This window comes from Piliocolobus tephrosceles, chromosome 20, assembly GCF_002776525.5.
Source record: "Piliocolobus tephrosceles isolate RC106 chromosome 20, ASM277652v3, whole genome shotgun sequence".
NCBI classification, from domain to species: Eukaryota; Metazoa; Chordata; class Mammalia; order Primates; family Cercopithecidae; genus Piliocolobus; species Piliocolobus tephrosceles.
Window position 1 is genome coordinate 9769903 of NC_045453.1, and position 13652 is coordinate 9783554.

The window sequence follows — 13652 nt, forward strand, 5'->3', positions numbered from 1 at the left end:
AAGGAGACAAGGTCAGGTTCTGTGCCTAGGCTGAAGTGCAGTGGTGTGATCATAGTTCACTGCAGCATCAAAGTCCTGTGCTCAAGGCATCCTCCTGCCTTAGCCCTTGAGTAGCTGGGACTACAGATGTGCACCACCATGCCTGGCTAAATTTTTTTTTTTTTTTTGAGACAGGGTCTCACTGTGTCATCAGGCTGGAATGAAGTGGTATATGATTATGGCTCACTGCATCCTTGACCTCCTGGGCTCAGGCAATCTTCCTGCCTCAGCCTCCTGAGTAACTGGGACTATAGGCACATGCCACCATGCCCAGCTAAATCAAAAGCTAGTTTAAATGTAAATATAATTTGAAAAAATTAATCTTCCTGCCTCAGTCTCCTGAACAGCTGGGACTAAAGGCACATGCCACCACACCTGGATAAAGATGACTTTTAGATGACTTTTTTTTTTTTTTTTGAGACAGAATCTCACCCTGTTGCCCAGGCTGGAGTGCAATGGTGCGATCTCGGCTCACTGCAACCTCCGCCCCCTGGGTTCAAATGATTCTCCTGTCTCAGCCTCCAGAGTAGCTGGGATTACAGACACCAGGCTGGTCTCGAACTCCTGACCTCGTATTCGCCTGCTTCGGCCTCCCAAAGTGCTGGGATTACAGGCGTGAGCCACTGTGCCCGGCTGACTTTTTAAAATGTGGCATCACTTGCATTATTATGAATGAAAATTAAAAGTATCCTCAACTTGTTCAATTTTTTTTTTTTTACTTTTATGTTATGTTATGTTATGTTATTTATTTATTTATTTATTTCATGTTTGAGATGGAATCTTGCTCTGTCATCCAGGCTGGAATGCAGTGGTGCGATCTTGGCTTACTGCAACCTCCGCCTCCTGGGTTCAAGTGATTCTTACGCCTCAGTCTCTGAGTAGCTGCGACTATAGGCACCCACCACCATGTCAAGCTAATACTTTGTATTTTTAGTAGAGACAGGGTTTCACCATGTTGGTCAGGCTGGTCTTGAACTCCTGACCTCAAGTGATCCACCTGCCTCAGCCTCCCAAAGTGTTGGGATTATAGGCATGAGTCACCCTGCCTAGCCTTATATATATGTTTTTTAAAGAACAATGTATATAGTTCTTGTAAGTTAATTTTTTATTTTTTTCTCTATTATTATTATTATTTGATACAGGGTCTTGCTCTGTTACCCAGGCTGGACTGCAGTGGTGCAATCTTGGCTCACTGCAAATCCCCACCTCCTGGGCTCCAGTGATTCTCCAACCTCAGCATCCTGAGTAGCTGGGACTATAGGCACATACCATCACGGCTAATTTTTAAATTTTTTATAGAAACAGGGTTTCAGCATGTTGCCCAGGCTGATCTCAAACTCCTGGGCTCAAGCGATCCATCTGCCTTGGTCTCCTAGAGTGCTGGGATTATAGGCATGAACCACCTTGTTTGGCCTATTATGTATCTTTTGATTGAATTTACTGAAAGGTAATGTGAAGTCTGTCAAGTTGAATAATAAAAATTTGGGCTTGTATTTTACATGCCTTTCCCCCCATTTCATTTTTCTAGTAATTCATTTTTATCATACTTTACAGAAATAACAATCTGCATGGGGTTGGTAATTTAAAAAACTGGTTCTTCAAAGACAGTTTAGGAGGAGATAGTTTAGGTTTCATTTTGTCAGTGTGCAGCAAATAGAATCCAGCTGCCGTAGAAGTAGCACTCTAGGCAGGAAGCTATGGTAGTGATTTGGCTGTGTCTTAGGTAACTTAGCTTCTGTTGTTTTTCTCCATTTTCAGAGCCTCCAACCTTTCCACGGATTCTGTAAGCTATGTGATTGCTTTCCAATTTTATTTTTATTTTTTGTTTATTTATTTATTTATTTTTGAGACAGAGTCTTGCTCTGTTGCCCAGGCTGGAGTACAGTGGTGCGATCTCGGCTCACTACAACCTCTGCCTCCTGGGTTCAAACGATTCTCCTGCCTCAGCCTCCTGAGTAGCTGAGATTACAGGTATGCGTCACCATGCCTGGCTAATCTTTGTATTTGTAGTAGAGACAGGGTTTTACAATTTTGGACAGGATGGTCTCGAACTCCTGACCTCAGGTAATCTGCCCTCCTTGGCCTCCCAAAGTGCTGGGATTACAGGCATGAGCCACCATGCCTGGCCCAATTTTATTTTTAGTTAAACAGTCTCATAATTTGTAACTAAGAACTCTGACTGGTGTATACTTTTCATTTTACTTCTTTTGCTTTATCTCAGTCAATACTTTCCCACATTAAAGAACTAGCTGTGGCTGGGTGCAGTGGCTCACGCCTGTAATCCCAGCACTTTGGGAGGCCAAGGCAGGTGGATCATCTGAAGTCAGGAGTTCCAGACTAGCCTGGCTGACATGGTGAAACCCTGTCTCTACTAAACATACAAAAAAAAATTAGCTGGGCGTGGTGGTAGGCACCTGTAATCCCAGCTACTCGGGAGGCTGAGGAAGGAGAATCACTTGTACCCAGGAGGTGGAGGCTTCAGTGAGCCGAGATTGTGCCATTGCATTCCCGACTGGGCTACAAGAGCAAAACTCTGTCCCACACTCAAAAAAAAAGAACCTTTCCACACTAAGCTGCAGATTTTGTTTCTGCAGAAGTGTGGATAGATGTTCCTGGCATCTTGTGTTTTTGTAATGAAAATAATGTTAAATGGTCAAGTCAGTTTTTTGGTGTTCAATATTAGTCCAGGTATGAGTTAAATAATGACAAGTCTGGGCAACATAGTGGGACCCTGTCTCTACAAAAATTGAAAAAATTACCCAGGTGTGGTAGCACATGCCTATAGTCCCAGCTACTTGGCTGAGGCTGAGGCTGAGGCAAGAGGATCACTTGAGCCCGGGAGGTTGAGGCTGCAATAAGCTATGATGGCACCACTGCACTCCAGCCTGGATGACAGAATAAAATCCTGTCTCAAAATAAATAAAAAAATAAAAATTAAATTAAAAAGTTAAATAATGGGCCAGGCTTGGTGGCTCACACCTGTAATCCCAGCACTCTGAGAGATCGAGGCAGATGAATCACATGAGGTGAGGAGTTCGAGACCAGCCTGGCCAATATGGTGAAACCCCGTCTCTACTGAAAATACAAAAATTAGCTGGGCATGGTGGGGCATGCCTGTAGTCCCAGCTACCCAGGAAACTGAGGCAGAAGAATTGCTGAAACCCAAGAGGTGGAGGTTGCAGTGAGCCAAGATTGCACCAGTGCACTCCAGCCTAGGTGACAGAGCGAGACTCCATCTGCAGGAAAAAAAAAAAAAAGTTAAATAATGTATATTGAGTACTTATGTGTCAAGTCTATACTAGGTGCTATGCGTCATTTAAACATCACAACAAAACTGTATACTAGGTATCATTGCCCTCATTTTACAGATGAAAGATTCAGATAGGTCAAATCCCTTTATCAAGGTCACTTTATCGGTACAAGACAGAAATAAAACTCAAATTCAAAAGGAGATAATTACTTGGGAAGCTAAAATTCTTCCACTGGCTGTGTACAGTGGGTCACACCTGTAATCCTGGCACTTTGGGAGGTCAAGGCAGGAAGATTGCTTGAGCCCAGGAGTTTGAGAGAAGCCTGGGCAATATAGTGAGACCCTTTCTTTTTTTTAAATTAAATAGTTATTTTGAAAAATGAAAAATAAAAGAAAGAAAAATAACTCACTGGCAATTCAAGGGGACTTATAGTTTATCTGAGATGGACCATCTATGTTACCTGTTACTTCTTACCTGTCAGCTTAGTATAGGCTTCCATGTCATCAATTGCTGTAGAAATGCGATACTTTTTGCCTCCAGCACCTGTAATCTCTATATAGTCGTCTGCTTTGAGGAAAGCATCTGTAATCCTAAAAATCATTTTGCAAAAATGTATGCTTATGAGAAATTTTGAATATTTGCCTTATGTCTTACTTAAGGAAATCTTTCTACTTTAGGGAAATAAAATAACGAGGCACAATGTTCTAAAGACAACTGCTTCTCCACCATACCAAATTTGTGCTTGGTGACCTGTGAGCTACCGTGCTTACTGTGTTCCAGGCACTGTGGCAGGGCTTTACATTCATCATCTTATTTAATCTTCCCAACAATAAGGTAGGTGTATTCAGCCCTTATTTTATAGATGCAGAAATGAAGTAAATTTTGATTTAACCAAGTTAGGAAGAAACAGGGCCAGGCTTTGAACCTAGATCTCTCTGAATTACAAAACAACAACAACAACAAAAACTCTTACCAAAGTATTAACATACAAATAGGAGAATGTACTCCAAGTAATCTGCTCATGACAAAGGATAGGTAAAAATAGGAATGAAGGTAAACTTCCTCAACACAAATGTGAAAACGAACATGAAGGGTTAATTAATTTAAGGCTATTTTAGAGACATGGAAGAAGTTAACTTGGCTCACATCCAGTGTTTGATAACTCCTCATGGAATCTTTGAGTCACGGGGAGACCTGGCTGTACAGTTTTCTGCTATGGTTCTGACTGGGTTAGGAAGAGGTAAAATTGCTGTTGGTTTTACCATTTGGTACTAATTTTGATAAATATTTGACAGGATACAAATAGACATTAATCTTAATCCTTAAAGTTAATTTTTGTCATTAATCTCAGAATTCAAATATTCACGTCCTACCTCCCATTCTGCTGATGAGTAGTATCTGGTACGTAAGTGACTAGCTCTGCCAAGGTCCTGGGTGATCTCAGCACTGCTGCTTCATGTCTGGCCTAAGCCCCTTTATCCACTTCTCTCCTTTTCCTCCAACTAAATTAACTCTATGCTAGATTTTTTTCTTTAAGGAAACCATTTTAAATTTGATCACTTAATATTTACTTGAACTTATCTAGAAATGTCTAGTTGAGCCTAGTATGATACTCTAGCCAAGTATCAAGGAAAATTTTATAGGGAAATGACAATCAAGTTTCTTACATTGTATCAATAATGTTGCCAACTTTGTGTTGATAAGCTCTACGGTGTAAAGAGTTACGAGTGTGGAACATGTCATACAGATTTCCAACTTCCTGCAGGAAAACATGAAGTAAATATTAATAGGATCAGATTATGTTACTCTTATTAGAGACAAGTATACAGGACAAGGAAAAGTGATTGTGGCAGACAAGAGGGCTTTGAACAGGGACTTCTTCATTAACACCTTTGACCCCACTACAAAATGATGAGGCAGATTAGTAAAGCCATTTATTGGCTTGCAACTTTCATTCTTTTTTATTTTTATTTTTTATTTTTTTAAAGACAAGGTCTTGCTATGTTACTCAGGCTGGTCTTAAGTGATCTTCCCACCTCAACCTTGCTGGGATAACATGCATCAGCCACTGTGCCCAGCTAACTTTCATTCTTTTTTTTTTGGACGGAGTCTTGCTCTGTTGGCCAGGCTGTAGTACAAGTCTTTCATTGCAAGAACTTTCATTCTTTTTCTTTTCTTTTCTTTTCTTTTTTTTTTTTTTGAGATGGAGTCTCGCTCTGTCACCCAGGCTGGAGTGCAGTGGCTTGATCTCGGCTTACTGCAAGCTCTGCTTCCTGGGTTCACACCGTTCTCCCGCCTCAGCCTCCTGAGTAGCTGGGACTACAGGCACCTGCCACCACGCCCGGTTAATTTTTTTGTATTTTTTTTAGTAGAGACGGGGTTTCACTGTGTTAGCCAGGATGGTCTTAATCTCCTGACCTCGTGATCCACCCGTCTCGGCCTCCCAAAGTGCTGGGATTACAGGTTTGAGCCACTGCGCCCGGCCAGAACTTTCATTCTTAATAAACTAGGCCAGGCACGATGGCTCACACCTGTAACCCCAGCACTTTGGGAGGCCAAGGTGGGCAGATCACCTGAGATCAGGAGTTCAAGATGAGCTTGGCCAACATGGTGAAACCCTGTCTCTACAAAAATACAAAAATTAGCCAGGCATGATGACAGGTGCCTGTAATCCCAGCTAATAGGGAGGCTGAGGTGGGAGAATCGCTTGAACCCAGGAGGTGGAGGTTGCAGTGAGCCGAGACCACGCCATTGTACTCCAGCCTGGGCCACAGAGCAAGACTCCATCTCAAAAAAAAAATAAAATGTGGCTGGGCGTGGTGACTCACGCCTGTAATCCCAGCACTTTGGGAGGCCGAGGCAGGTGGATCCCAAGGTCAGGAGATCGAGACCATCCTGGCTTACATGGTGAAACCCCGCCTCTACTAAAAATACAAAAAAATTAGCGGGGCGTGGTGGCAGGCGCCTGTAGTCCCAGCTACTTGGGAGGCTGAGGCAGGAGAATGGCGTGAACCTGGGAGGCGGAGCTTGCAGTGAGCTGAGATCAAGCCACTGCACTCCAGCCTGGGTGACAGAGCGAGATTCTGTCTCAAAAAACAAAAAACAAACAAAAAAAAACAAACCCCTAAAATCTACTACATGCTCAAACTCTGTGACAGGTTCTGTTTCAGGCATATATATATATATATATATTCAGGCATATATATATGCATATATATGTATATAAATATATATTTTAATCCTCCCAATAACTGTAGGAAATAGGTATCACTATTCTTATGTTCTTCATTCTTGACTTTCTTTTTCTTTTTCTTTTTTTTAGACAGTCTCGCTCTGTCACCCAGGTTGGAATGCAATGGCACACAATCTTGGCTCACTGCAACCTCCACCTCCCAGGTTCAAGTGATTCTCATACCTCAGCCTCCTGAGTAGCTGGGATTACAGGTGTATGCTACCACGCCTGGCTAATTTTTGTATTTTCTGTAGAGACAGGGTTTCACCATGTTGGCCAGGCTGGTCTCAAACTTGTAAGCTTAAGCGATCTGCCCACCTCGGCCTCACGAAGTAGTGGGATTATGGGATTACAGGTATGAGCCACCACGCCTAGCCGTTCTTGACTTTCTATAGTATAGTACTATACTACTTTTTGATTACATGACTGCCATCTAACAGGGACCTAGTGATTTCAGTTGTTTAACTACAGCTGACCTTTAACAACACATGTTTGAACTGTAAGAGTTCACTTATACAGATTTTCTTGCTCCGCTGCCACCCCTGAGACAGTAAGACCAACCCCTCCTCTTCCTGAGTCTATTTAATGTGAAGACGATGAGGATGAAGACCTTTATGATGATCCACTTCCACTTAATGAATAGTAAATATACTTTCTCTGCCTTATGATTTTTTTTTTTTTTTTTTTGAGAGGAGTCTTGCTCTGTCGCCCAGGCTGGAGTGCAGTGGCGCAATCTCGGCTTACCACAACCTCCACCTCCCAGGTTCAAGTGACTTTTCTGCCTCAGCCTCCCAAGTAGCCGGGATTACAGGTGCTCACCACTGCACCCAGCTAATTTTTGAATTTTGAGTAGAGACAGGGTTTCACCATGTTGCCCAGGTTGGGCAGGCTGGTCTCGAACTCTTAACCTCAGGTGATTCGCCCACCTTGGCCTCCCAAAGTGCTGGGATTACGGGCATGAGCCACTGCACCTGGCCTTGCCTTATGATTTTCTTAATAACATTTTCTTTTCTTTAGCTTACTTTATTGTAAGAATACAGTAGACGGGGCATGGTGGCTCCAACATGTAATACCAGCACTTTGGGAGGCCAAGGAGGGCAAATCGCTTCAGGTCAGGAGTTCAAGACCAGTCTGGGGAACATAGCGAAACCCTCTCTCTACAAAAAAAATAGAAAAATTAGCCTGGTATAGTGGCATGTGCCTGTGGTTGCAACTACTTGGGAAGCTGAAGTGGGAGATTTGCTTGAGCTGGAAAGGTGGAGGTTGCAGTGATTGGAGATTGCACCACTATACTCCAATCTGGGTGACAGAGTAAGATCCTGTATCAAAATAATAATAATAATAATAATAATATAGTATATGATACATGTAACATAGGCTGGGTGCAGTGGCTCATACCTATAATCATAGCACTTCAGGAGGCTGAGGTGGGTGGGTTGCTTGATCCCAGGAGTTTGAGACCAGCCTGGGCAACACAGTGAAATCCCACCTCTATAAAATAAATTTCAAAATTAGCCAAGCATAGGCCTGTAGTCCCAGCTACTCAAGAGGCAGAGGAGGATCAGTTGAGCCCAGGAAGTCAAGGCTACAGTGCACTATGATAGTGCCACTGTACTCCAGCCTGAATGATAGAGCAAGACCCTGTCTGGAAACAAAACAAAAACAAAAAAACCATACAAAATGTGTGTAACTGACCATTAAAGTTATTAATAAGGCTTCTGGTGAACAGGAGGCTATTAGTAGTTAAGTTTTTGGGAAGTCAGAAGTTGTATGCAGGCTGCAGGCCAGGCACAGTGGCTCACATCTATAATCCCAGCACTTTGGGAGGCCAAAGTGGGTGGATCACTTGAGGTCAGGAGTTCGAGACCAGCCTGGCCAACATGGTGAAACCCCGTTGTCTAATAAAAAGAGAAAAATTAGCTGGGCGTGGTGGCATGCACCTGTAAACTTAGCTAGTCATGAGGCTGAGGCAGAAGAATCACTTGAACCCAGGAGGCAGAGCTTGCAGTGAGCCAAGATCGTGCCACTGCACCCTAGCCTAGGCAACAGAGGGAGACTCTAACTCCAAAAAAAAAAAAAAAAGAAAAGAAAAGTTATATACAGATTTTCAACTAGGAGAGGGGGTAGCACCCTAAACACGATTTTGTTCAGGTGTTAACTGTATAAAATTTTTCAACACTAATATAGTGATTAAAAATGAGACTCTGGGCCGGGTACGGTGGCTCATGCCTATAATCACAGCACTTTGGGAGGCTGAGGCCGCTGGATCACGAGGTCAGGAGATCGAGATCATCCTGGCTAACACGGTGAAACCCCATCTGTACTAAAAATACAAAAAAAATTAGCCGGGCGTAGTGGCGGGTACCTGTAGTCCCAGCTACCAGGGAGGCTGAGGCAGAAGAATGGTGTGAACCTGGGAGGCGGAGCTTGCAGTGAGCCGAGAAGGCGCCACTGCACTTTGGGTGGTGGAGCGAGACTCCATCTCAAAAAAAGAAAAAAAAAAAAAAAAAAGAGAGAGACTCAGGAAACAAATTTTTTGGGTTGAGATTCCAACTCTACTACTTGTTAATTATATGCCTTCTCTGTGCCTTAATTTGCTCGCCTGTTGAATGGAATAATAGTATCTATCTCACAGGGTTATATGGAATAAGTTGATCCGTCCAAAGCACTTAAAATAATGCCTCATACAAGCCAGGCATGATAATGTGCACCGGTAGTACCCAGCTACTTGGGAGGCTGAGGAGGGAGGATCACTTGAGCTCAGGAGTTCAAGACTAGCCTGGGGAACACAGTGAGATCCTATTTCAAAAATAATGCAACCAACCAAACAAAAAAATCCCAAAACCAGTGTCTGACTCAAAACTTAATAAATGTCCATTTTAATTTTATTATTATTTAATAATGCAGTAGGAGGGAAGAGACTAAAGATATTTACAAATCCTAGGAATTAAGCAAAGAGATTGTCGATTTACCAATTATTCCAAATTGTCATATGGTTATTTCCAAATTTCAGACTAGGAACAACACTCTTCTTATTATCTCCTCTGGCAGAGCTTACCTTATCTCTAGCACAAATATGCAACTCATTGCCTACTTCACAGACACGGGCAAACTTAATGAAGCGCTTGTAATCAAAATTATTTTGGATTCCAAGATGATGGCAGTCCCTAGAAGGATTCCAAAGCAGAGATATGAAATTTTTCAACAAGGAAGTTGTACCTTAATAGTAATACTAAATTTATATAAATATTTTAGCCAACTTTTCAGAAGTGTTCAGTGCATACCTGGCAAAATAATCCCATTTGTCCACATCAATGCCATTTCTTTTATTAGACACTATCTCATAAAGGAAGCTTTTCCTTTCAGGACGCCCTTTATATGGCCACTGGAAGGCAAGAAAACCCACTGGAAGTTTTAGGACAGGCACCAAATCTATTTATAATCAAAGCAAAGCAATTTTATTAATCTGTAAATTATAAACAGATACCTGACTGGGAATATAAGATAAACTAGAAGGCTCTATTCCTTCTTCCACTTCATTTCAAAACTAGTAGAAAGGGAAAAGAAATGCTAAGGTATATGATACCTTATTGTTACCACATTTTCTTTTATTGTGCCACTGTAAAGATCTTAACTGTATTACATTTCCCAAAACCAACAACAACTGTGTTTTCTTGGTTTATAAACCAAGTTTTTGAAAAATATAAAATCTAGGCCAGGCGCAGTGGCTCACGCCTCTAATCCCATCACTTTGGGAGGCCGAGGAGGGCAGATAATGAGGTCAGGAATTCAAGACCAGCCTGGCCAAGATGGTGAAATCCCGTCTCTACTAAAAAATACAAAAATTAGCCAGGCTAGGTAGCAAATGCCTGTAATCCCAGCTACTCGGGAGGCTGAGGTAGGAGAATCACCTGAACTCAGGAGGTGGAGGTTGCAGTGAGCTGAGGTTACACTACTGCCCTCTAGCCTGGGCAACACAGCAAGACTCTGTCTCAAAAATAAAAAAATAAATAAATAATATAAAATCTAATAATAAACTAATGATGCTTGAATTCATGCATTAAAATAGTACGATCTTTCAAAGTAGCTACACACCTAGTCTAAATAATATGCATTGTTGAATGTATTATTTGAACTCAATTTTTTTGGAAATAGGATATTTGCTACAAAACCCATCTCTTTATCTTATACTATAAGTACACTTGTATATATTTGAGGAAACAACCCTAAAAGTCTCAGGGGGAAATTATTTTCCAACTTTATTTTTAATTAAAAAAATACAAAAGATCAAAAAGGAAACAAAACAGATTTTCCATTGAACCAGTTCAACTTTTTTGTAGATCTTCATATATTTAAATATTTCAAATGCAATTTTTTTTTTTTTAATTTGGAGACAGGGTATAGCTCTGTTGCCCAGGCTGGAGTGCAGTTGCACAATCACAGATCACTGCAGGCTGCCTCAGCCTCCCAAGCATCTGAGACAACAGGCATGAGACAGGGTTTCAGTATGTTACCCAGGCTGATCTCAAACTCCAGGACTCAAGTGATCCTCTCATCATGGCCTCCCAAAGTGCTGGGATTACAGGCATGAGCCACTGAGCCTGGCCAAATATGTTCATTTTAATGGCTAGATGAAACATACACATTTACATTCCAAACAAAATTACTTTAGGCGTCTATATAAAATACTGCAGGCCAGGTATGGTGGCTCATGCCTGTAATCCCAGCACTTTGGGAGGCCAAAGTGGGAGAATCACTTGAGCCCAGGAATTCGAAACCAGCTTAGGCAACATAGTGAGACCACATCTCTAAAAAACATTTTTTTAAATGAATAAAATACTGCATATATATTCACTAAAAAATAATTTATGGCCGGGCACAGTGGCTCACGCCTGTAATCCCAGCACTTTGAGAGGCCGAGGTGGGTGGATCACCTGAGGTCAGGAGTTTGAGACCAGCCTGGGCAACATGGTGAAACCCTGTCTCCACTAAAAATCCAAAGATTAGCCAGGCGTGGTGGCACACACCTGTAATCCCAGCTACATGGGAGGCTGAGGCAGGAGAATTGCTTGTGCCTGGGAGACGGAGGTTGCACTGAACTGAGATCGTGCCACTGCACTCCAGCCTCACCGACAGAGTAAGACTCAAGAAAGAAGAAAGAAAGAAAGAGAGAAAGAGAGAAAGAGAGAGAGAGAGAGAAAGAAGAGAGAAAGAGAGAGAGAAAAAGAGAAAGAAAAAAGAGAGAAAAGAATTTATGCCAAGCACAGTGGCTCACACCTGTAATCCCAGCACTTTCAGAGGCAGAGCTGGGCAGATCACTTGAGCTCAGGATTTCAAGACTAGCCTGGGCAATGTGACAAAACCCCATCTCTACAAAAAATACAAAAATTAACTGGGCATGGTAGTGCACGTTTGTGGTCCCAGCTACTCAGGAGGCTGAGGTGGGAGGATCGCTTCAGCCTGGGAGGTGGAAGTTGCAGTGAGCTGAGATTGCACCACTGCACTCCAGTCTGTGTGACAGAGTAAGACCCTGTCTCAAAAAAAAAAAAAAAAAAAAAAAAAAAGAATTTCTGTATATATAGTTTTGGGAAGTAACTTCTAAATAATTCAGTTGAGAGGTAGAAAAAAATACAAGCCTTTTATTTTTTGCATTAAACAGTAGAAACATAGAACTCATATTTTACCATTTAGCCTCTAAAATAGCCAAATGTATAACTCAGAAGGAATCATGAAAAGGCTAGATGTAAAGCACCAGTCAGTTAAAATTAAGTTGTACATAAACTTACCAAAACATGTTTGACAGGTGATTCAAGTGGTCCTACAATTTGTTCCTTGATAAAGCAAATATCTTCTTCAGGGATGAGACCATAGTGTTCCATGACAGGCTTGATTCCATTAGAATTAATAAGGTGCTCAAACATCATAACTGAGCCTTGTTCATGCTAGGAAAAATAAGCACAATATGATGTGTTAAAGATTCTAGCCCACTGGAAGTCCTGATTAACAAAATTATCCTCAATTCCAAGTAATTCTGAGATGAGGATCTATTGCATATTAATTCTCTAGTTTCTAACCACAATCTTAGGAACATTTTTAAAAACCTGTCAGAGTTTTCATGATTTTACTAGTCTACAAAACTTTTACAAAACTTATTATTTCATAAACATATTTAATGCATTTTATAATATAATCACGTACAGTACCTAAGTGAATATTACAAGATCATGCAGATAGAATTACATTTTAATAAATATCATCATAAAATTGAATTGTATTTTTTCATCACCCTTTGAACATGTGCAGTTGTAAGCTCTGTTAGGCACTACCATCTAGTGGTGAAAAGGGGTAACTGCAAACTTGCTAGTAAAAACAAAGCTCTCCCTGGAAATCTCAAATTGGCCTGTTTGCTCATCTCTGCTCACTGATTCACAATCAATGTTAAGGATCAAATGAACTCCTGAAGACATCTGCCCTTTCCTAGGTCCTACCAAAAACTAACTCAAGATGAAAAACAAAACCTGAATTGTCCTGTAACTTTTTTTTTTTTTTTTTTTTTTAAGAGACAGGGAATCGCTCTGCTGCCCTGGCTAGAGTCCAGTGGTATGATCATGGGGGTCACTGTAGCCTTGAACTCCTGGGCTCAAGTGATCCTCCCATTTCAGCCTCCCGAGTAGCTGACTACAGGTGGGCACCACCCTACCCAGCTAATTTTTAAATGTTTTTGTAGAGGCAGGGTCTTGATTTGTTGACCAGGTTGGTCTTAAACTCCTAGGCTCAAGTAATCCTCCTGTCTCAGCCTCCCAAAGTGGTGGGATTACAAGCACCTTGCCCTGTAACTATTCTTCCCCCCTGCCCAGAAACAATTCTTGCTCTAGAAATTATTCTTTTTTTTTTTTTGAGATGGAGTCTCGCTCTGTCGCCCGGGCTGGAGTACAGTGGCCGGATCTCAGCTCACCGCAAGCTCCGCCTCCCGGGTTTACGCCATTCTCCTGCCTCAGCCTCCTAAGTAGCTGGGACTACAGGCGCCCGCCACCTCGCCCAGCTAGTTTTTTGTATTTTTTAGTAGAGACAGGGGTTTCACCGTGTTAGCCAGAATGGTCTCGATCTCCTGACCTCGTGATCCGCCCGTC

At 41.8% G+C, this 13652-nt stretch overlaps 1 protein-coding gene across 1 annotated transcript in view; it reads right to left on the bottom strand.

Moving 5' to 3' along the window:
* Positions 1-4953: 4953 nt before the first annotated feature.
* Positions 4954-13652, bottom strand: part of SAMHD1 (SAM and HD domain containing deoxynucleoside triphosphate triphosphohydrolase 1) — a 41483-nt gene continuing 32784 nt past the window's right edge. The window contains exons 7-10 of the mRNA XM_026455277.1: positions 12309-12464; positions 9807-9907; positions 9581-9689; positions 4954-5049 (exon numbers count right to left, since the gene is read on the bottom strand). Of these exons, the coding sequence (XP_026311062.1) occupies positions 4954-5049; positions 9581-9689; positions 9807-9907; positions 12309-12464 (462 nt within the window). The remainder of the gene's footprint in view (positions 5050-9580; positions 9690-9806; positions 9908-12308; positions 12465-13652) is intronic.